General features: G+C 48.9%; 1 protein-coding gene across 1 annotated transcript in view; it reads right to left on the bottom strand.

The window, feature by feature from the left end:
- LOC138752014 (plectin-like) overlaps window positions 1–25,014 on the bottom strand; it is a 168,924-nt gene that overhangs the window by 15,613 nt on the left and 128,297 nt on the right. The window contains 2 exon segments of the mRNA XM_069915172.1: window positions 945–13,900; window positions 21,615–24,995. Of these exon segments, the coding sequence (XP_069771273.1) occupies window positions 1,721–13,900; window positions 21,615–24,995 (15,561 nt within the window). The 3' untranslated portion in view covers window positions 945–1,720.

Raw genomic sequence — 25,014 nt, 5'->3', positions numbered from 1 at the left:
CTCTTTATGCAGATGACCTTTTATTATTCATTTCCAACCCCGAGTTATCCATACCGAATATACTGGCATTACAGATTTGCTGGTTATAAGATCAATTTTCATAAGACCGAATTACTACCAGTGAAGGGGGCACCGGAACTTTATTCTAAATATCTATTCAAAATAGTTAAAGAACAAGATAAATACTTAGGTATTATCATAACTAAGAATTTAAAAATTCTTTTTAAAGAAAACTTTGCACTTTTAGTCAACCAAACCAAATCAGTTCTTACACGATGGTTGGCACTCTCATTGTCTATGATTGGTCGTATTAATTTGGTTAAAATGAATATTCTACCAAAATTTTTATACCTCTTTCAATCACTGATATTTATTCCTGTCCTTTTTTGACAATTTTGAATCAATTATTATGTCATAGATATGGCAAAATAAGAAACCTAGATTGAAGAAAATGTATCTTCAGAACACTTGACATAATGGGGGATGAGCCCAACTGAACACCTATCTCTAAAGTGTGGTCTCACCAGAGATTTGTCAAGTTGCAACATGACCCCTCTACTCTTGATTAGGACCAGGTTTTCATTTTCAATGGCGAGGCTGAAGAGCCAGAAGTCATGGTACTAACGACAAAGGCAGGCTGATGTTTGGCAAAGGGAAGAGTCAATGAAAAAGAGGGATCTTATCATTATACAGTGGGTCACATGCTCATGAGGCAAGCAATAGGAAGATGGTTAAGGAGCTGACAGGTATCTGGATCATTGAGTTCCCCTCTAGGCTGGCACAATGGCATCCAATCTTACTTTAGAACTCAAATTCCACAGCCAAAAAATGATCAGTAACAAAGCTTCCAAATGAAAAGTAAATAACAATCACATGTATCTCCACGAGCAAAGGAACTGGAGACAGTCAGAATGGTGAGGAGGGCTTGCAGAGTTCTTACTCACCTGATGGGCTCCAGTCCAGAACAGGAGAACCTGGACCATTCCTCAGTGCACAAGTGAACTACATGAGGTACATTACATGCCAGGCAGGCTGAGCGATCTTCATGGCCAAATGGAGTTGTTCCAGGTCACACAGGGAGTCAGGATTCCTTCAGATTTTAATGGTTCTTCAATCTGAGACAAAGTAATGGCGGAAATGTGGCAAGGAAAGCTTAGTGATTACCCTGACAGGCCTGAACATCCGTCTGAATGAAGGGCTTGATACTTATAGTTGCACCTTATTAATATTTGGATTAACAGCATCAAGTCTTTGTGATAGTCCAATTAATATTTGCAGCATTCGTCTGATAATAAAAAGCAGAGATAGGTGGGCACGCTGTGAGTCAGTGCATTTGTTGAGAAGGTTTTACAGTTGCATGATTACAATCCTCCCCAGTCATGACTGGGCATTGGCAGCAGTGGTTTGGGATTAGTCTGCCCTGCTCTACAAATAGCAATGGAACCTGCCAATGGGAACAGCCCACATAATCAAATTATTTCCATAAATAGGTCCTTTTTAGTCCAAACATATACACAACATTCCATCTCATCCATTTCAAATTTTAATATTAACACTCAGAATTACTGAGGTAATGGGAAATTAAACTCAAGTTCTTTGCACAATTTTCCATGAGAACAATTCTGTTTCTTGTCGTTAAACTGAGGACATCTGTGGGTCATTACTAGTTGTGGAGCAGGATAATGGGGTTAAAGGGATAGGAAGGGTGCGGAGAGTGGCATTACATTGTCATCACCTCCTGGACCTGGGCCTGGGTGAAGGGGGAGCTTCCCCCTGGGCTGCCCATGGATTGGGAAGCACTGAGACTCAGTGCCCTCCCTCCAGGGACACTGGCTGGCAACCTGCGGCCATAGCTGGATGATGTGTATGAAGAGGAAGAGAAAGACATGGAGTAACCGGATCCTGTGGCATCAAAGCTTCCGCGCCGCGAGCCTGTTCTGGATCCTGTTCGGGAACCAGACCGGGAGCCCGCAGAAGAGCCAGGCCCACTCACGTTGTAGGGGCTATAGTATCCTTTGGTGGACTGTGAGGAGGCCTCCAATAAACGCAGACCTGTCCCTTCCTCAATCATAGATCGATCCATCGCATCTTTATAAGAAATCTTCAACTTAGTTTTGGGGCAATTTAAATATTTTGCATAGGCCCCAACATCCCTTAGCTTTTGCACAGTGCGGGCATCAATTGTGCCCTTTTGTAAAGCTTCATCCAAGGACACTCTGCCAGATGTTTCTGGTTCGATCAATCCTCCAGTCAGGTACTGCACCTCCAGGAATCTTTGACCAGCTTCATAATACAGCCAACCTTTCTTCAAAGCTTGTGCAGCAGACATCTTGGACTTGGTTCTTGGGTCCTCAAATCCATGGAAAGCCTTCTGAGCCAGATTGATCCTGTCCACCATAATTTTGTCAACAAGACTTTTGCCAACTGCTTCTGTGACTGAATACTTCTCTCCTGTATTGGGATCAATGATTCCCCCAGTGCACGCCTGAGCCTCCAGCAGGCGTTGTCCAGTGATGTTGTCCAACAGGTTCCGGTGCATTGCTTCTGTGATGGAAACTTTCTCAAGAGTATCCGTGTCCAAGATGCCAGCAACTGGACCTGTCTCTTCCACTGGGTCATTCCATGCAATCACGTGGCTTCTCATTGGGCTTGTATGTTGACTTGTGTGTGAAGATGAAGATCCAATTGAAGAAGACCTTGAGCGGAACCCACTCATGTTTCCTGATAGCATATCAGCAAATTCAGTGATGGACATAGCCCCTGAGCGATACAGGTCTAAGGAACCTTGGTCAATTAAACCTTTGGCTAAAGCATCATCAATGTCATGCTGTCTTCCAGATCTTCGGTCAGTTATCATTGACTTGACAACTCCATCTGATGAAGATATGGTTATTTCCTCCCATTCACACTCTTGCTCAGATAGCTCGCTGTATGTCTGATGGTCAATCAGTCCTTTACGATAAGCCTCATAGACCGACATTTCTTTGCCAGTCTCAGGATCTACAATAACTACCCGCCGCTTGCGTACTGAGGACTTGGAGGAAGTCTTTCTCTCTCGCTTCTTCTCCTTCAGTGGCAATAAGCAGAGTCCACTGTCCGAATCAATAATGCAATGCTCCTTCAGCTTCAAGTAGGTCAGATTTTCCTCTGTGTTTGGATCAAAAAAACCTTTGGTATCATCACCTGGATCTAACAATATCTTGTTCATCTCCTCATCAAACAGTCCTCGCTTATAGGCCACCTCCACTGGGAGACGATGACTGTGCTCGGGGTCAATGATGCCTCCTGTCGCAATCTGCGACTCCAGCAGTCGGATTCCATGGTCCTTCAGAATCAAACCTTTCTGCATGGCTTGGAAGAGAGAGACCAGTTTCCCTGAGTAAGGATCTCTGTAACCAGTAACTGCGCGTTCAGCTGACAGAAGCTTGTCTTTAAATTCCGGACCCACCACTCCCATCTTGACAGCCTCAGCTACGGTTAACTTCATGTTTTTGATCGGGTCAATCATGTAACCTGTAGCTGCTTGAGCCTCCAACAGTTCAAAGGCAGTCCCAGGTCTGATCATGCCCTTCTTCATAGCTTGGTAAATGGACAGCCTCTCCTTGGAGGACTCCACATATACACCTGAAATACAACTTGTACCTTCCAGATATTTCTTGATGCTGAGACTAACCTCTTCTATGGTGGTTTCACCTTCTTCCAGCTGCTGAGCTAAAGAACTTTCAATTATGTTTGAGTCTATGAGTTGATCCATTGTGATCTGCTTCCGTAGACCCTTAAACGTTAACCTTTTTCTGTCGGTCAGATTTAAGAGGCGATGGCCTGACTTTACATCACTTTTGCTCTTTGCCAGCAGCTGAAGGTAACTCAGTGTCTCATCAGTGTTGGGGTCAATATATCCTTGCGCGTCCCGGCCAGGGTCAGTGAGGAGGTTGTAGGTTTCTCGGTCGAGATGGCCACGTTGGTAGGCAATTTCCAGAGGCAGGTGATGGCAGAGCTGTGGGTCGATAATTCCACCGGTGGCCAGCTGGGCATCCAGCAACTTCAGCGCAGAGTCTTTCACAATCAGCCTCTTCTTCATGGCTTGGAAGAGTGAAATAATCTTGCCGGAGTAAGGGTCTCGGTAGCCGGTGACAGCTCTTTCTGCGGACAGAAGCTTATCATGGAGTTCAGGACCGACCACACCCTCCTTCACAGCCTCATCCACAGTCAGCCTCTTATTCCTCACTGGATCCAGGATAAAGCCTGTTGCGGCCTGGGCCTCAAGTAGAGAGTGTGCGACCTCCGGTTTCACCCAATCTTTCTTCATGGCTTGATACAGAGTTGACACCTCCTTGAGAGCAGGTTTGTACACCCCACTGATAGCAGCTGTGCCACACAGGAACGCCTTCACAGTCTCCATTTCACAAACCTCCTGCACGGTCAGACGTTTATCCCTCAGTTTGGTGAGTGTTTCCAGATCAATAATTTCACAAGAATAGAGATCATCTGCTGTAACCTTGCCCCGGAAGCTGTTGAAGGTAATCATTTCATATCCATGGCGTACGTATACTTGCTGAACAATCTCAATTATTATTAAAACAAGACGCTCACGGCTTAGCTTTCCCATTTGAAATTCCTTTGTCAGTTTGATCCTCTCTTCATCTGAGATATATTCAGATTGTAAGATCTCCCACACTGACATAGATTTCCCACCCAAAGCAACAGAAGGAAGTTCCACTCGTGTGTTCTCAAATTCCTTTTGCAATTGTGCATCAGAATAGATCCTATTTTCAGACAAATCTGGCTTCTCTTCTTCTGTCATGGGTAACAGACACAGACCTGTTGCTGAGTCTGAAAAACATTTCATCTTCAGCTGTTGGTAGGTGACACCTTCCTTAGTGTTGGGATCAGTAAACACCTTGGTGTTATCACGAGCATCAAGGAATCTCTGGTTCATCTCCTCATCAAACACGCCCCGCTTGTAGGCCACATCAACAGGAAGCCGATGACTAGCTCTGGGGTCAATGATGCCACCAGACGCAACCTGAGCCTGCAAGAGCTGCGTTCCGTGGTCTTTGGGTACAAGGTCCTTCCTCATTGCCTCAAGTAAGGAGACCTTCTGCCCAGTGTAGGGGTCCGTGTATCCCGTAACCGCTTTTTCTGCGGCCAGGAGCTTCTCGTGAAGCTCGGGCCCAACCAGACCCTCTTTCACTGCCTCATCAACGGTGAGGGTGCGATTCCACACCGGGTCAATGAGGAATCCTGTCGCTGCCTGAGCTTCCAGTAAAATCTCTGCTGTTCTTGGACTCAACAGATTCTTCTTCATTGCTTGATAGAAGCTCAATTTCTCTTGGGTGGGCTCCACGAACACTCCAGCAATGCAGTCCGATCCCTGCAGATATTTCCTCACTGACTCCAACTTGCCAACTTCCTCTGGTGTTGTTTTCCCTTTCTCCAGTCCATCAAAAGTCTTCTTGTCAATGATCTTCGATTCCAAAAGCTCACTGGCTGGAACCTGGTCCCTCAGTCCAGTGAATAAAATTTGTGCTTTTCTCGTCACCTCCCTTTGCTCAATAATTGTAATGACAATTGTCACAATTTTCTCCACAGATCTTCCTGATCTGAACTGTCGGATCAGGTCACACCGTTGATCTTCTGTGAAATACTCGGAATTGATCAATTCCCATATGGTGATGTTTCTTCCAGCAAATTTCCCGGATGGGACACTGACCACAGCCTTTTGGAAAATATCTTTGGTGACCTCGTCAGGGTGGACATCCACTCGCTTGACTGCTTCTTCTGTCAGGGGCAACAGGCAAAGTGATGTGTCAAGATCATTTCTGCAACTCTCCTTTAGCTGTTGATAGGTGACATGTTCATCTGTATTTGGTTCAATGAAACCTTTAGTCTCATCAGTTGGAGTGGATACCAGCTTGTTCATCTCCTCATTAAACATGCCCCGTTTGTAGGCCACATCAACAGGCAGACGATGACTGGCTCTGGGGTCAATGATGCCACCAGACGCAACCTGAGCCTGCAAGAGCTGCGTTCCGTGGTCTTTGGGTACAAGGTCCTTTCTCATTGCCTCAAATAAGGAGATCTTCTGACCAGTGTAGGGGTCCATGTATCCCGTCACCGCTTTCTCTGCGGCCAGGAGCTTCTCGTGAAGCTCGGGTCCAACCAGATCCTCTTTCACTGCCTCATCAACGGTGAGGGTGCGATTCTGCACAGGGTCAACAAGGAATCCTGTCGCTGCCTGAGCTTCCAGTAAAATCTCCGCTGTTCTTGGACTCAACAGATTCTTCTTCATTGCTTGATAGAAGCTCAATTTCTCTTGGGTGGGCTCCACGAACACACCAGCAATGCAGTCCGATCCCTGCAGATATTTCCTCACTGACTCCAACTTGCCAACTTCCTTTGGTGTTATCTTCCCTTTCTCCAGTCCATCAAAAGTCTTCTTGTCGATGATCTCCGATTCCAACAGCTCACTGGCTGGAACCTGGTCCCTCAGTCCAGTGAAGAGCAACTGTGGTTTCATCTTTGTTTCTCGTTCTTCAATCACCGTAATGACAAATCTGATGATCTTTTCCACAGTGACCTTTCCAGACCTATACTGTCGAATCAAGTCCCTCCTTTGTTCATCGGTAAAATACTCGGAATTGATCAGTTCCCATATGGTGACAGTTTTCCCAGAGAAGATACCAGTTGGAACAGATACTGTTGTCTTCCTAAATGTATCTCTGGTCTGCTCTTCATCGTAAACAGATTTTGATGTCACTGCTTTCTCACTCAAAGGCAGAAGGAGCAGACCTGATTGTTCATCACTTCTGCAGGTCTCCTTCAGCTGCTGGTACGTGACGTTCGCATCTATATTGGGATCATAGAATCCCATCGTGTAATCACTGGGTTGAGATAGCATACAGCTCATCTCCTGATCAAACACGCCCCGCTTATAGGCCACACCAACAGGCAGACGATGACTGGCTCTGGGGTCAATGATGCCACCAGACGCAATCTGGGCCTGCAAGAGTTGCATACCATGGTCTTTGGGTACAAGGTCCTTTCTCATTGCCTCAAATAAGGAGATCTTCTGACCAGTGTAGGGGTCCATGTATCCCGTCACCGCTTTCTCTGCGGCCAGGAGCTTCTCGTGAAGCTCTGGCCCAATCAGACCCTCTTTCACTGCCTCATCAATGTTGAGGGTGCGATTCCGCACCGGGTCAACGAGGAATCCCGTCGCTGCCTGAGCTTCTAGTAAAATTTCCGCTGTTCTTGGACTCAACAGATTCTTCTTCATTGCATCATAGAAGCTCATCTTCTTTTGGGTGGGCTCCACGAACACACCTGCAATGCTTTCTGATCCCTGCAGATATTTCCTCACTGACTCCAACTTGCCAACTTCCTCTGGTGTTGTCTTCCCTTTCTCCAGTCCATCAAAAGTCTTCTTGTCGATGATCTCCGATTCCAAAAGCTCACTGGCTGGAACCTGGTCCCTCAGTCCAGTGAAGAGCATCTTCTTCTTGGTCTCAGTTCCATCGATGGTGGTAATAATGAATTTAATGATATGTTCAATGGTGACCTTTCCTGACCTGTACTGTCGGATCAGGTCACACTGTTGATCTTCAGTGAAATACTCGGAATTGATCAATTCCCATATGGTGACGGTTCTTCCGGCAAATTTCCCGGATGGGACACTGACCACAGCCTTTTGGAAAATATCTTTGGTGACCTCCTCAGGGTGGACATCCACTCGCTTGACTGCTTCTTCTGTCAGGGGCAACAAGCAAAGTGATGTGTCAAGATCATTTCTGCACCTCTCCTTCAGCTGTTGATAGGTGACATGTTCATCTGTATTTGGTTCAATGAAACCTTTAGTCTCATCAGTAGGAGTGGATACCAGCTTGTTCATCTCTTCATTAAACATGCCCCGTTTGTAGGCCACATCAACAGGCAGACGATGACTGGCTCTGGGGTCAATGATGCCACCAGATGCAACCTGAGCCTGCAAGAGCAGCATTCCATGGTCTTTGGGTACAAGGTCCTTTCTCATTGCTTCAAATAAGGAGACTTTCTGCCCTGTGTAGGGGTCCGTGTATCCCGTCACTGCTTTCTCTGCGGTCAGGAGTTTCTCGTGGAGCTCTGGCCCAACCACACACTCTTTCACTGCCTCATCAACGGTGAGGGTACGATTCCGCATCGGGTCAACGAGGAATCCTGTCGCTGCCTGAGCTTCCAGTAAAATCTCTGCTGTTCTTGGACTCAATAGATTCTTCTTCATTGCTTCATAGAAGCTCATCTTCTCTTGGGTGGGCTCCACGAACACACCAGCAATGCTGTCTGATCCTTGCAGATATTTCCTCACTGACTCCAACTTGCCAACTTCCTCTGGTGTTGTCTTCCCTTTCTCCAGTCCATCAAAAGTCTTCTTGTCGATGATCTCTGATTCCAACAGCTCACTGGCTGGAACCTGGTCCCTCAGTCCAGTGAAGAGCAACTGTGGTTTCATCTTTGTTTCTCGTTCTTCAATCACCGTAATGACAAATCTGATGATCTTTTCCACAGTGACCTTTCCAGACCTATACTGTCGAATCAAGTCCCTCCTTTGTTCATCGGTAAAATACTCGGAATTGATCAGTTCCCATATGGTGACAGTTTTCCCAGAGAAGATACCAGTTGGAACAGATACTGTTGTCTTCCTAAATGTATCTCTGGTCTGCTCTTCATCGTAAACAGATTTTGATGTCACTGCTTTCTCACTCAAAGGCAGAAGGAGCAGACCTGATTGTTCATCACTTCTGCAGGTCTCCTTCAGCTGCTGGTACGTGACATTCGCATCTATATTGGGATCATAGAATCCCATCGTGTCATCACTGGGTTGAGACAGCATACGGCTCATCTCCTCATCAAACATGCCCCGCTTGTAGGCCACTTCAACAGGCAACCGATGACTGGCTCTGGGGTCAATGATGCCACCAGACGCAATCTGGGCCTGCAAGAGCTGCATTCCGTGGTCTTTGGATACAAGGTCCTTTCTCATTGCCTCAAATAAGGAGACCTTCTGCCCAGTGTAGGGGTCCGTGTATCCTGTCACTGCTTTCTCTGCGGCCAGGAGCTTCTCGTGAAGCTCTGGCCCAACCAGACCCTCTTTCACTGCCTCATCAACGGTGAGGGTGTGATTCTGCACAGGGTCAACGAGGAATCCCGTCGCTGCTTGAGCTTCCAGTAAAATCTCCGCTGTTCTTGGACTCAATAGATTCTTCTTCATTGCTTGATAGAAGCTCATCTTCTCTTGGGTGGGCTCCACGAACACACCAGCAATGCTGTCTGATCCTTGCAGATATTTCCTCACTGACTCCAACTTGCCAACTTCCTCTGGTGTCGTCTTCCTTTCTTCCAGAACTTCAAAAGTCTTCTTGTCGATGATCTCCGATTCCAAAAGCTCACTAGCTGGAACCTGGTCCCTCAGTCCAGTGAAGAGCATCTTCTTCTTGGTCTCAGTTCCATCGATGGTGGTAATAATGAATTTAATTATATGTTCAATGGTGACCTTTCCTGACCTGTACTGTCGGATCAGGTCACGCCGTTGTTCTTCAGTGAAATACTCGGAATTGATCAATTCCAATATGGTGACGGTTCTTCCGGCAAATTTCCCGGATGGGACACTGACCACAGCCTTTTGGAAAATATCTTTGGTGACCTCCTCAGGATGGACATCCACTCGTTTGACTGCTTCTTCTGTCAGGGGCAACAGGCAAAGTGATGTGTCAAGATCATTTCTGCACCTCTCCTTCAGCTGTTGATAGGTGACATGTTCATCTGTATTTGGTTCAATGAAACCTTTAGTCTCATCAGTAGGAGTGGATACCAGCTTGTTCATCTCTTCATTAAACATGCCCCGTTTGTAGGCCACATCAACAGGCAGACGATGACTGGCTCTGGGGTCAATGATGCCACCAGATGCAACCTGAGCCTGCAAGAGCTGCATTCCGTGGTCTTTGGGTACAAGGTCCTTTCTCATTGCTTCAAATAAGGAGACCTTCTGCCCAGTGTAGGGGTCCGTGTATCCCGTCACTGCTTTCTCTGCGGTCAGGAGCTTCTCGTGGAGCTCTGGCCCAACCAGACCCTCTTTCACTGCCTCATCAACGGTGAGGGTGCGATTCCGCATCGGGTCAACGAGGAATCCCGTCGCTGCCTGAGCTTCCAGTAAAATCTCCGCTGTTCTTGGACTCAACAGATTCTTCTTCATTGCTTCATAGAAGCTCAATTTCTCTTGGGTGGGCTCCACGAACACTCCAGCAATGCAGTCCGATCCCTGCAGATATTTCCTCACTGATTCCAACTTGCTAACTTCCTCTGGTGTTGTCTTCCCTTTCTCCAGTCCATCAAAAGTCTTCTTGTCGATGATCTCCGATTCCAAAAGCTCACTGGCTGGAACCTGGTCCCTCAGTCCAGTGAAGAGCAACTGTGGTTTCATCTTTGTTTCTCGTTCTTCAATCACCGTAATGACAAATCTGATGATATTTTCCACAGTGACCTTTCCAGACCTATACTGTCGAATCAAGTCCCTCCTTTGTTCATCGGTAAAATACTCGGAATTGATCAGTTCCCATATGGTGACAGTTTTCCCAGAGAAGATACCAGTTGGAACAGATACTGTTGTCTTCCTAAATGTATCTCTGGTCTGCTCTTCATCGTAAACAGATTTTGATGTCACTGCTTTCTCACTCAAAGGCAGAAGGAGCAGACCTGATTGTTCATCACTTCTGCAGGTCTCCTTCAGCTGCTGGTACGTGACATTCGCATCTATATTGGGATCATAGAATCCCATCGTGTCATCACTGGGTTGAGACAGCATACGGCTCATCTCCTCATCAAACATTCCCCGCTTGTAGGCCACTTCAACAGGCAGCCGATGACTGGCTCTGGGGTCAATGATGCCACCAGACGCAACCTGAGCCTGCAAGAGCTGCATTCCGTGGTCTTTGGGTACAAGGTCTTTTCTCATTGCCTCAAATAAGGAGACCTTCTGCCCAGTGTAGGGGTCCGTATATCCCGTCACTGCTTTCTCTGCAGCCAGGAGCTTCTCGTGAAGCTCTGGCCCAATCAGACCCTCTTTCACTGCCTCATCAACGGTGAGGGTTCGATTCCGCACCGGGTCAACGAGGAATCCTGTCGCTGCCTGAGCTTCCAGTAAAATCTCCGCTGTTCTTGGACTCAACAGATTCTTCTTCATTGCTTGATAGATGCTCATATTCTCTTGGGTGGGCTCCACGAACACACCAGCAATGCTTTCTGATCCCTGCAGATATTTCCTCACTGACTCTAACTTGCCAACTTCCTCTGGTGTTGTCTTCCCTTTCTCCAGTCCATCAAAAGTCTTCTTGTCAATGATCTCCGATTCCAACAGCTCACTGGCTGGAACCTGGTCCCTCAGTCCAGTGAAGAGCAACTTCTTCTTGGTCTCAGTTCCATCGATGGTGGTAATAATGAATTTAATGACATGTTCAATGGTGACCTTTCCTGACCTGTACTGTCGGATCAGGTCACGCCGTTGATCTTCAGTGAAATACTCGGAATTGATCAATTCCCATATGGTGACGGTTCTTCCGGCAAATTTCCCGGATGGGACACTGACCACAGCCTTTTGGAAAATATCTTTGGTGACCTCCTCAGGGTGGACATCCACTCGCTTGACTGCTTCTTCTGTCAGGGGCAACAAGCAAAGTGATGTGTCAAGATCATTTCTGCATCTCTCCTTTAGCTGTTGATAGGTGACATGTTCATCTGTATTTGGTTCAATGAAACCTTTAGTCTCATCAGTTGGAGTGGATACCAGCTTGTTCATCTCCTCATCAAACACGCCCCGTTTGTAGGCCACATCAACAGGCAGACGATGACTGGCTCTGGGGTCAATGATGCCACCAGACGCAACCTGAGCCTGCAAGAGCAGCATTCCGTGGTCTTTGGGTACAAGTTCCTTTCTCATTGCCTCAAATAAGGAGACCTTCTGCCCAGTGTAGGGGTCCGTGTATCCCGTCACCGCTTTCTCTGCGGCCAGGAGCTTCTCGTGAAGCTCTGGCCCAACCAGACCTTCTTTCACTGCCTCATCAACGGTGAGGGTGCGATTCTGCATCGGGTCAACGAGGAATCCCGTCGCTGCCTGAGCTTCCAGTAAAATCTCCGCTGTTCTTGGACTCAACAGATTCTTCTTCATTGCTTCATAGAAGCTCAATTTCTCTTGGGTGGGCTCCACGAACACACCAGCAATGCAGTCCGATCCCTGCAGATATTTCCTCACTGACTCCAACTTGCCAACTTCCTCTGGTGTTGTCTTCCCTTTCTCCAGTCCATCAAAAGTCTTCTTGTCAATGATCTCCGATTCCAACAGCTCACTGGCTGGAACCTGGTCCCTCAGTCCAGTGAAGAGCATCTTCTTCTTGGTCTCAGTTCCATCGATGGTGGTAATAATGAATTTAATGATATGTTCAATGGTGACCTTTCCTGACCTGTACTGTCGGATCAGGTCACGCCGTTGATCTTCAGTGAAATACTCGGAATTGATCAATTCCCATATGGTGACGGTTCTTCCGGCAAATTTCCCGGATGGCACAGAAACAATGGCTGTGCTGAAGATGTCCTGTGTCTGTTCCATGGTGTACCCTCCCTTTTTTGTTTCTGCTTCCTTGGTCAATGGTAAGAGACTGAGTCCTGATTCTGAATCCTTCTGACACCTGTCTAAGAGTTGGAAATATGTTAGGTTTTCCTGTGTGTTAGGGTCGAAGAATCCTCTGGCATTATCACTGTCGCCTGAAACTGCCCTATTCATGTCCTCTCTAAACATGCCCTGTTTGTAGGCCTGTGCCATGGGCAGGCGATGGCTGTTCACGGGATCAATAATTCCACCAGTGGCAAGCTGTGCTTGTAGCAAGCGGATTGCATAACCTGGAGAGATCAAGTTCTTCTCCATTGCCTGAAATAAGGAGATCTGGTTGCCGGTGTAGGGATCTCGATAACCAATGACTGCCCTCTCTGCAGAAATCAATTTGTCCTGTAGTTCTGGTCCCACCACACCTTCTCTGATGGCCTCATTAACAGGCAATTTCCTGTTCTTTACTGGGTCAATAATAAAGCCAGATGCTGCCTGAGCCTCAAGCAACACAGTAGCTGTAGAGGGTTTTAAATAATCCTTCTGCATTGCATGGTAAATGCTGATTTTCTCCTTTGAGGGTTCAATGATCAGTCCAGCCACACAGTTCTTCCCCTGCAGATAATTGCGAACACCTTCCTTTTGCGCAAGCTCCTCGACTGTTACAGAGCCTTTCTTCAGTTTATCTAGCTGCTTCTTGCTGAGAATGCCAACATGTTGTAGCCGAGCTGCTGGCACTGGGTGCCGGAGACCGATGAAGGAGAATTTGGCCTCAGCCCTCTCAGGCACAGAGTCGACCCTATCTCGACCATTCAAAACCGCTCCCTGAGGGGCAGCTGTCGCTGCTTGAACCTCAGCTGCCTTTTTGGAAATTACCTCCAGCTTCTGAGCTTGGAGTTGGTCAAGCATTTCTCTCAGAGCCTGATTCTCGTCGGCCTGCTGCTTCTCCTTCTCCTCTCTCCTCTTCTCCATTTCCAGCAGCTCTCTCTGCTTCTCATGGACCTGATTCTCAGCTTCTCTCTGTTTTCTCAGGGCTTCCTCCATACTCGCCTGAAGCTGCACTTTCTCTTCCTCCAGTTTCTTCATTTCCTTCTCCTGCTCGTCCTTCAGAGACTTAGATTTCTCCAGCTCGTCCTCATACAGACATTCCAACTTCTCCTTCTCCGCTTCTATCAGTTTCTCTTTTTTAATGAGTAGCTCCTTCTCACTGAGAAACGTCTGCTGAAGGACATGAGTCGTTTGGACAATTTCTTCCTTTTTTCCTGCCTCCATCTGCAAGGATCAAGAACAAAAAGCCATGAACCACAAAACATTCAATCAACAATGCAGAAGAATGTCAGAAATGGGGAGAGAGAAAGCATTAGTTCCCTCTGCCTATTCTGCTCTTCATCAAGTCCTGAGCCATATCCCCGAACACTTTAATCAATCAGAATGGATTGGGTCTCTGCTTCATCCTTCATTTGAAGAACGTGGAGTCGTGCACAGAGCCCAAGTACTTGTGCTGAATGAAATCTGCTGCTTGAACCTAGTACAAGTTGTCCTCGACTTTTGACCGACACAAGTTACATCCACTCGCTCATACGACAAAATTTAATAAAAACCTTATTAAAACTACTGTACGAATATTTTGGATTAAAAGTTCTGTATATGATGGTCCCCATTCACAACAACAGCCTGAGGTCCCCGTTCCCGGCGACAGTCCAAGGTTCCCGTTCCTGGCGACAGCCCGAGGTCCTCGCTCCCGGCGACAGCCCGAGATCCCCGTTCCCAGTGACAGCCCAAAGTCCCCGTTCCCATCGACAGCCCGAGATCCCTGTTCCCAGTGACAGCCCAAGGTCCCCGTTCCCGCGACAGCCCGAAATTCCCGTTCCCAGTGACAGCCCGAGGTTCCCGCTCCCATCGACAGCCCGAGGTCCCCATTCACACCGAAAGCCTAAGGTTCCCAAGATACAACTAATTCGAGTTACGACTAATCCCCTGATCTCATTTACGGTCGTAAGTTGGGGACTGCCTGTATATATCCCTCCATCCCCTTCATATTCATCTATCTGTCTAGAAGCCTCAAACACTTAATATATCTTCTGCCATCACCACTCCTTACACCCACTACTCTATGTACTGGGTGAAATATAGTATAGATGCTCATTTTAGAAGCCGGGGGGTCATTCTGCAATGGTCCAAGGTCCATGTGAGACCACATCTGGAGAACTGCGTACAGTTCTGGTCTCCATACTTGAGGAAGGATGTATTGGCTTTGGAGGCAGTGCAGAGGGGGTTCACCAGGTTGACCCCAGAGATGAAGGGGTTAGTCTATGAGGAGAAATGGAGTTGTCTGGGACTGTACTGACTGGAGTTTAGAAGAATAAGAGGGGATCTTCACTCCAGGTTGCAAACTGTGGACAACGCTGTAGGAGGCAGTAGGCGCTTTCAAACTGTCGTGTAAAATGAGGTTAACGCGCCCCACTCACAAGGTAGCTTGAAAGGGTCCGACCCAGTCAGCGTCATCCAAAGTCACCTGGGTCTCTGCCCTACCTCAGAGGTGATCAGGGAACCCAGTTAAACTGACCCAGCGCACGTAGACCGGCGGCCTGAACAGGAAAATGGCTGACCCAGTCACTCCTGTGTTGCCCGTGCTTACACACTGGTGTCACAGGGAAACCCCAGCTGAAGTGTCTGTGGTGATCGGGGGAGGGAGAGGGGTCACTGCCGCAGGGGCAGACGGGTCGCTGCCACGGGTTGGGGGAAGCGCGATTGATGGAGGGGGGAGACTGATGGCTGGCTGCGGGGGCCTGATAGCTGGTGGGGTTAACTGATGGCTGGTGGGGGCAACTGATGGCTGGTGGGGAGGGGGACTGATGGCTGGTGAGGGGGACGGGGGAGACTAGCTTGCGTGACGGATCACTTACCGCATCATCATGGGGACAGGATCCCCCTTAATTCGTCGGGTTGGTGATTTACTGGGTCCATCCCCCCTCAGCTTAAAAGGAGACGGAGGCCTCTTTTCCCCACTAATCGCACCTGGGTCCCAGGAGGGCCACCCGCAGTTTAAAAAGCACCTATTGGTAAGGTGAGCACTACACAGGGATTGGAGCCATGCCCATGTTAGACAAGGAACGGTGGGTAAGTGTGTTGTAATCTCTGGTTGTTACAAGTCTGTACACAGTTGATAATATTGACAGTGTTAAGTCTGCTGTGACCTGATTATATTGCATTGAGTGATTGAGAGTGTTAGTGTGTGTTATCCCTGTTGCAATCCATATAACCATATAACAATTACAGCACAGAAACAGGCCAGTTCAACTCTTCTAGTCCATGCTGAACACCTTTTCCCTCCTAGTCCCATTGACCTGCATTTGGCCCATAACCCTCCTCACCCCTCTTGTCCATATACCTGTCCAACTTTTCCTTAAATATTAAAATCGAACCTGCATCTACCACTTCGTCCGGAAGTTCATTCCATACCCCCACCACCCTCTGATTGAAGAAATTCCCCTTCATGTTTCCCCTAAATGTTTCCCCTTTTACTCTCAATCCATATCCTCTTGTTTGAATCTCCCCCACTCTCAGTGGAAAAAGCCTGTCCACATTGACTCTATCTGCCCCCCCCTTATAATTTTGAATACCTCGATCAAATCACTCCTCAATCGTCTACGCTCCAGGGAATAAAGTCCCAGCCTGCTCAACCTTTCCCTGGAACTCAAATCCTGAAACCCCAGCAACATTCTCATAAACCTCCTCTGCTCTCTCTATACTGTTTATATCCTTCCTGTAATTCAGGGGCCAAAACTGAACACAATATTCCAAATTTGGCCTCATCACTGCCTTTTACAACTTCAACATGACATCCCAACTTCTGTACTCAATACTCTGATTTATGAAGCCTATCCACATGTGACTCCACTTTCAGGGAATTATGTCCCATGACTCCCAAATCCTTTTGTTTCACTGCACTCCTCGATTGTCGACTATTTAACGTGTACAACCATGCTGATCAGTCCGACCAAAACGTATCCCCTCATATTTATCAGTATTAAACAACATCTGCCATCGTTCAGCCCACTCTTCTAACTGTCCTATATCACCCTGTAAGCTTTGATAATCTTCCTCACTGTCCACAACATCACCAACCTTTGTATCATCTGCAAATTTACTAATCCAACTTGCCACCCTATCATCCAGATCATTAATATATATGACAGACAGCAGTGGACCCAGTACCGATCCCTGAGGCAAATGCATTCGTCAGCGGCCTCCAATTCGACAAACAATTTTCCACCTCTTCTCTCTGGCACCTCCCATTCAACCACTGCTAAATCCATTTCATTACTTTGTCATTAATACCTAATGCCTCCACCTTCCTTACTAACCTCTTATAGGGAACCTTATCAAAGGCCTTAGTAAAGTCCAAATAGACAACAGCTACTGCTTTCCCCTTGTCAACTTTCTGGGTAACCTCCTTGTAAATTTGATATGATCTGTTAAACATGATCTACCCTGTACAAAATCATGTTGACTACTCCTAATCAGTCCCTGTCTTTCCAAATGATTGTATATTCCATCTCTAGGAACACTGTCCATCAATTTACCCACCACTGACGTTAGACTCACAGGCCTAGAATTACCAGGTTTACTTTTAGAGCCATTTTTAAACAGTGGAACAACATGAGCCATCCTCCAATCCTCCAGCTCCTCCCCCGTGGCCAGTGACATTTTAAATATTTCTGTCAGAGCCCCCACTATTTCTACACTAACCTCCCTCAGGGACCAAGGGGAAAAAAAACATTTAAAATTCCCCCCCATCTCTTTTGACTCCTCACAGAACCGACCCGTCTGATCCTCAAGGGGCCCAATTTATCCCTCACTATTCTTTTACTTTTAATGTACCTGTAGAAACCCTTTGGATTTATTTTGACCTTGCCTGCCAACGCAGCCTCATCTCTCCTTTAAGCCTTTCTCATTTCTTTCTTAAGATTTTTATATTCCTCAGCACCCCATTTATTCCTGTTATCTTTACCTGTTATACACATCTCTCTTCCTCCAAACCAAATTCCCAATATCCCTTGAAAACTGAGGCTCCCTATATTTTCTAACCTTTCCTTTAATCCTCACAGGGACAGACCGACTCTGTGCTCTCAAAATTTCCCATTTGAATATCCTCCATTTATCTGTTATATCCTTCCCAGAAAATAAATTCTCCCAAATCCACACCCTCTAAATCCTTTCACATCTCCTCGAAATTAGCCTTGTTATCTTTACCTGTTATACACATCTCTCTTCCTCCAAACCAAATTCCCAATATCCCTTGAAAACTGAGGCTCCCTATATTTTCTAACCTTTCCTTTAATCCTCACAGGGACAGACCGACTCTGTGCTCTCAAAATTTCCCATTTGAATATCCTCCATTTATCTGTTATATCCTTCCCAGAAAATAAATTCTCCAAAATCCACACCCTCTAAATCCTTTCACATCTCCTCGAAATTAGCCTTGTTCCATCAAGTATTTCAACCTTCGGCCCAGCCCCATCCTTCTCCATCATTAACCTAAAACTGATAGTATTATGAACACTGAATCCAAAGTGTTCCCCAACACAAACCTCTGTCACCTGACCTATCTCGTTCCCTAATAGAGATCCAATACGGCCCCCTCTCTAGTCGGTTCTTCTATGTATTGATTTAGAAAACTTTCCTGAACATATTTGACAAACTCCAACCCATCTGGCCCTTTTACAGGATGGGCGTCCCAGTCAATGAGTAGAAAGTTAAAATCCTACGATCACCACCTTATATTTACTACACGTATATGCTAAGACCTTACAAATTTGCTCCCCTAATTCCCTCTGTCCATTAGGGGGTCTATAATACACCCTCATTAGTGTTTTCATGCCTTTCCCATTCCTCACTTCCACCCAAATCCCCTCACTGGACGAGCCTCCGGTCTATCCTGCCTCAGCACTGCTGTAATGTTTTCTCTAACAAGCAACGCGACTCCTCCACCTTTTACCCCCCTCTCCACCCCGTTCCATCACGCTTAAAACAACGGAATCCTGGATATTTCGCTGCAAATCATGCCCCTCCTGTAACCACGTTTCACTGATGGCCACAATATCATGTTCCCATGTGCCAGTCCACGCTCTAAGCTCATCCACCTTCCTCACTGAGCTCCTTGCATTGAAGTATATATGTGAAAGAATGTCCCCACATTCACTCCTTTGATTTCCATCTACTTTTACCAACTGCCCCCCCCCCTCGTTAACATTAACATTCTGGTTCCTCTCCCTTCCAATCCAGGTGTTCTTCCTCCCTAATCTCCGACTCTCATTCCGATTCCCACCACACATTCATCTAGCACAACTTCCTATTCCTCTGCTCTCTGCCGCGTGGTACAGGCAGCGATCCTGAGATCACCACCCCCGAGGTCCTGCTTTATAACCTCTTCCTTAACTCCCTATATTCCCTCTTCAGGACCTCATCCCCACTCCTATCTATGTCATTGGTCCCCACATGGACCACGGTATCTGGCTGCTCACCCTCTCCGTCCAGAACGTTGTAAACTCGATCAGAGACGTCCCTGACAACATACAACCGGGAGCTCTGATCTCATCCACCAAACCTCCTATCTGCTCTCGTAACCAGAGAGTCCCCAACTACAAGAGCTCTCCTCTCTTCCCCACCCTTCCCTTCTGAACCGAGGGGCCAGCCCTGACGCCAAGACTTGTCCTGGTAGGTCGTTTCCTCCCCCCCACAGTATCTAAAACAGTAGACATTATTGAGGGGAACAGCCACAGGGGTGCTCTGCACTGTCTGTCTCCTCACCCTGCCCCTCCCTTTCCTCACAGTTAACTGACACATGTCTGGTTGGGGGCGACTGTCTCCCTGTAACTCCCTCTATCACTGCCTCTGCCTCCCTTATGATCTGAAGCTCATCCAACTGCAACTCCAATTCCTTGACCCGGTCTCCCAGGAGCTGCAACTGGATGCACCTTTTGTAGGTTTTGTCGTCAGGAACATCTGTGTTGACCCTGATCTCCTGCATCCTGCAATCGGAGTGCAGGATGACCCCAACTGCCTCCATAACCAGCTCTTAAATTAGATTAATTAAAATAAACTCACCAGCCTTACCTCACTGGGAGCACGTCCTCAGCCTCTGCTCGCCGAAGCCTCTCAAGCCAAAGCCTCGAAGTCCCACTCCTTCACTACGTCACTCACTCACTGGGCCGTCCGTCACTGGCCGCTCCATACCTAACTCACCCTTTACTGGTCCTTGCCAATTAACTAAATTGATCAATTGGAAAGGCCAAAGTCCTTACCCTGTGCCCTTTTTAAATTTTCCTGTGTCCAAATCATTGCTCTTTGAACCCACCCAACTTTCCCCTTCCCACACAACAGCCTCCAGCCTGAATAACAGTCTTACACCACTACCCTCTGACCTGTATGGGACAGCCAATTCTGAATCCACACTGTCAACCCACATGATCCCATGTCAGAGATGGGCTGAAGGGCCTGTTCTATGCTGTAATGTTCTAAGGTTCTCAGTACAAAAGTCAGAAATACATTGTCACATTTACCATAATGTCAGGAAATTGTCATTACATTAGGTGATGGACCCCTAGGGACGGTGACCACCGCAGGGAGGGGCTCAGGGGTGATGAACCACCCAGGTATGGTGACCACTGCAGCGAGGGGTTCAGGGGTGACGAACCCCCAGGGACAGTGACCACCGCAGGGAGGAGCTCAGGGGTGACAGAACACTGAAGGATGGTGACCACTGCAGGGAGGGGCTCAGGGGTGACGGACCCCCAGGGATGGTGACCACCGCAGGGAGGAACTCAGGGGTGAGACCACCCAGGGATGGTGACCACTGCAGGGAGAGGTCCAGGGGTAAAAGATCACCCAGGGACAGGGACCACCGCAGGGACGGGCCTAGGCGTGACAAACTACCCAGGGACGGTGACCACCACAGGGAGGGGCTCAGGGGTGAAAGACCACCCAGAGACAGTGACCATCGCAGGGAGGGGCTTTGGGGTGACAGACCACCCAGGGACGGTGACCACTGCAGCAAGGGGTTCAGAGGTGACAGACCCCCAGGGACAGTGACCACCACAGCAGGCCAGCAAGGGGTTCAGAAACTGAAGGATCCACACATGCTGCAGATGGTCAGTGACTTGCGACCGAAGGACTCACAGAAGCAGGATTTGCGAGGGTGCTAAGGGGGGGCCTCGGGTGCTGAAGGCTTCCTGATCGTGCCGAAAGTTTGCCGATAGAACTCGGGCAGGAGTCTATGTGGCCACAGAGGCTGTGGGAGGCAGGAGGCGAATCCACGGACACTCAGGGATTCTGCCTGCTTTTCTTTCCCTCTTACTCTTCGAAGCACAAGGCAATGGCGATGAGGACATTTTGTGCAATTTATACTTTCTGTATCTTTACACCACTAAAAAGAAATCTGGAGGATTCCCTCACCTTGCCATCACGTTCCTTCCAAATTACTGGAAATTCCAGGTTCAGCCAATTTCAAACATGTCCCACGTCAAGTGTGGACTGGCCCAATAATAGCTCCCCACAGTTCCGATCTCACACCCCCGGAAATGACCACGTCTCTCCTCATCAAGGGGGACAGACAGAGGAAATGCAGGTCGGCCTTTCCACTGAGGGTGGGTGAGATTCAAACTAGAGGACATGGGTTAAGAGGGAAAGGGGAAATATTTAGGGGGAACATGAGGGGGAACTTCTTCAATCAGAGGGTGGTAGGGGTGCGGAATGAACTGTCAGCTGAGGTGGTGAATGTGGGCTCACACGCGAGAAGAATTTGGACAGGTCCGTGGATGGGAGAGGTATGGAGGGTGCAGGTCAGTGGGGCTCGGCAGGAAAGTGGTTCAGCAAAGACTAGAAGGGCCAAAGGGCCCTGTTTTTGTGCTGCAATGTTCCATGGTTCTATCACGTAATGATTCAGCGCAGAGCTGGTTACATTGAGGACAGAAACTGTCTTTACCTCTTTGGTTTTCAGCTGCAGCAATTCTGCCTCTTTCCTCAGCTTCTCCTTCTCGTTCTCCAGTTCTGCAATGGCCTCCTGCAGTTCGCTGGCCTCTTGCTTGCTCTGGTTCCACTGGAGTTCCAGTTTCTCGAGAATGTGGTTCTTCTCCCTGGTGCTCTGCTCCGTTTCACGAAGCTTCAAGCTGATTTCTTTCGCCTCGGCTTTGAACTTCTCAGCTTCCCTCTCTGCCTTGGCCTGAGCCTCTGTCAGTTCCGACACCAGGGCCTTCAGCTGTTGGGCCTCTACACTGATCTCTTGCTGCCGCTTGCGCTCGCTTTGCAGTGTTTTTTGGAATTCCTGTGCCTCCTTGTCCCGACGTTGCTGCATCTCCTGCTTGTCCTCTGACAGCTTCTTCGCCTGCTCCTGGGCCTCGTCTCTCTGTTTCTGCAGCATTTCAGCCTCAGCTCTCAGCTGGCTTGCCTCCTGAATCGCCTGCATCTTCTCCTTCACCATCTTGTCTGCGAGGGCACGCTGCTGGGCCAAGTCTTCCTCAGCCAGCCTCCTCTGCCGGGCCGACTCCTGGGCCTCAATGCTCAGCCTGGCTGCTTCTTCCGCCAGTTGCTTCATCTTTTCCGCTTCTTCAGCAAGGTGTTTCTGGGTGTTATCCTTGTCTTTCAGCACCAGCGTCTTGTTCTCCTCTTCTATCCTGCTCTTCAGTTTGATCAGTTCTTCCATCTGGATCTTCACCTTGAAGAGTTCCCCTTCCGCCTGGTTCTTTTGCTTCATGGCTTCTGTCACCTCCGACTTCAGCCGCTGGAGCTCTTCGTCCAACACCCCCTTCTGGTGGTCGGTCTCGTCGAGCTGCAGCTTGACCCTGACCAGCTCCTGCTCGATGCTGGCCTTCTGCCTCAGGCTCTGCTCTGCAAACTTCTTGTGCCTCTCCATGTCAGCGTCAGCCGCCTTCTTCTGCTTCAGGGCTGCTTGCTCAGCCTGTGCCCTCCTGGCAGCTTCCAGTTCCGCTTCCTTCCTCAGCTTCTCGGCGTCCTGCTGAGCCCTGGCCTTCTCCCCGGCCTCCTGCTCAGCCTGCAGCTTGAGGCGCTCGGCCTCTTCGGCCTGCTGACGGCAGAAGGCCGCCTCCTGCTCGGCCTTGAGACGGGCCTGTTCGGCCTCCTCGGCAAGCCCCTTGGCATGCTCAGCCTGCTCCTTCAGCTTCCCCACCACTGTCTGCTCCTGGAGCTTGTTCTGCAGCAGTTCCTCCTCCTTCTGCTGCACCATTGCCAGGTGAGCTTTCTCCTCGGCCACAATCCGCTTCTGAGCAGCCTCCTGGGCCAGGCTAATCTGCTTCTCGGCCTCCCTCTCTGACAGCTCCTTCTGCCTCCACGCTTCTTCCGACTTCCTCTTGAGCCGCTCGACTTCTCCCAGGGCAGCCCGGCGCTGACGAGCAGCTTCATCCTCTGCAGCGAGGATCTCCTTGACCTTCCTTTCAGCCTCTTGCCTCTTCCTTGCCTCCTCGATGACCATCTCTCGCTGCCTCTTGGCCTCCGCTTCAGCATCTTCCTTACTGCGCTGTGTGTCCTCTGCAACCTTCTTCAGTTTGGCCAGTTCAATCTCCAGGTCAGACTTCCCCTCAGAAGCTTTCTCAAAGTTCAGTTTTAGGTTTCTGATCTCCTCCTCGATGATCCTTCTGTGTTTTAAAGTCTCTTCCACAATGGCCTTTTGCCGCTCCAGCTCAAGGTCCGAGTTCTTCCTCAACTGCACAATCCTTTCCTCAATGTCTTGCTTGTGTTGCATGGCTTGTTCTTCGAGAAGCTTCCGTTGGAAAGCCTCGTCTTCAGCCACTCGCCGCAAGCGCTCGTTCTCAGCCTCCTTTTCCTTCAGGATCATTTCGGCCTCGGTTTTCAGGCGAGTGCCTTCATTAATGGCTGCCAGTTTCTCCTTCAAGATTCTATCTGCTTCGCTCCTCTGGTGAACAGCTTCATCCTCGGCCAGTTGCCTCTGACGTTTGGCATCCTCTGCCACAGCTCGCAGTCTCGCTGCTTCATCCGCGAGATGCTTCATCCGCTCAGCCTCCTTCTCCAGGATCTGTTTGGTCTTCTCCGAGTTGGACCTTGTCTCTTCCTCCGTCTTCACCTTCAGCTGCAGCAGAGCTTCCATCTCAGTCTTCACCCTGGCCAGCTCTTCCTCCAGCAGCTTCCTCTGGCGCAGAACCTCATTCACCTCATTCTTCAGCCGATATAACTCCTCCTCCAGGAGCAGTCTCTGCTGTTCCCCGTTCTCTGTCTCCGCTCGCAACCGGATCAGTTCCTGCTCCGCGCCCAGCTTCTGCTCAGCCGTATCGTCCGCCACTTTCCGCTGCTTCTCCAGCTCTGTTTCTGCCATTTCTTTTTGCCGCAAGGCGGACTCTTCCATCTTGGCTCTGCGCCTCGCCTCCCGGTCTGCTTCCTCCTTCTGTTTCTCTGCCTCCTCCTGAGCCAATGACTTTTTGTGAGCCACTTCCTCTGCTTGCAGCCTCAACCGAAGAGCCTCATTGGCCTTCTGCCGCCATTTCTCCAGCTCCTTCTCTGCCTCCCGCTTTGAATTCTCTGCCTCCTCCTGCATCTTCTTCAAACGTGTGGCCTCTTCCTGTAAATGGGTCACCGTCTGGTGCTCCTGTTTGAGCGAGATCTCCAGCTGCATGGTTCTCTGCTCGTACGACATGCGCTTGCTCTGCAGTTCAGCTGCCGCACTTTTCTGGGCCATGTCCTGAGCCACCATCAGTTGCTTTTCCTTCTCCACCTCTGCCTGCCTCATCTTCCTCTCCACTTCTTCCGCCAGGTTCTTGAAGTGCTGGAGGTCGTCCAAGGCCTTTTGTTTCTCCCGAGCAGCGTCCTTCTCCGCCTGGATCTTCAGCTTAAGCTCCTCCTCAGCCTGTTTCTTCTTCTGAGCCTCGTCCTGGACTTGCTTGCGGAGCCTCTCAGCTTCATCCTGCGCTGTCTTCCTCTGGCGATCTGCCTCGTCAGCCCGCGCCTTCAGCTGCTGAAGCTCGGACTCAGCAGAGGCTTTCTGCTTCTGCGCCGTCTCCAGCTGGATGTGGATCAGCCGAATCTCTTCCTCAATCTTGGTCCGACTGAAGAGCACCTCCTCCACCATCTTGGTCTTTCTCTTGATCTCCATCTCGGAGGAATTCTTGAGTTGCTGGAACTCTTGTTGCACATTCTGCTTTTGCTGCTCAGCGTCCACGGCCACCGCTTCTCTCCTCGTCACCTCCTCCTCGATCCTCTGCTGCAGCTCCCTGGCTGCCTTCTCGGCCTCGGCTTTGGCCTGGGCATGAGCTGCGGCCAGCTGCTTCTGCCTCTCTAACTGAGCTTCCACCTCTTCCAGCCGCTTACGTTCCTCCTCCTTCAACTTTTCAGCAGCTTCCTGAGGGGGACAAACATGA

The sequence above is a fragment of the Narcine bancroftii genome, chromosome 1 (assembly GCF_036971445.1).
Source record: "Narcine bancroftii isolate sNarBan1 chromosome 1, sNarBan1.hap1, whole genome shotgun sequence".
NCBI classification, from domain to species: Eukaryota; Metazoa; Chordata; class Chondrichthyes; order Torpediniformes; family Narcinidae; genus Narcine; species Narcine bancroftii.
Note: the sequence above shows the minus strand (reverse complement) of the source record. Positions and strands in the feature narration are given on the sequence as shown.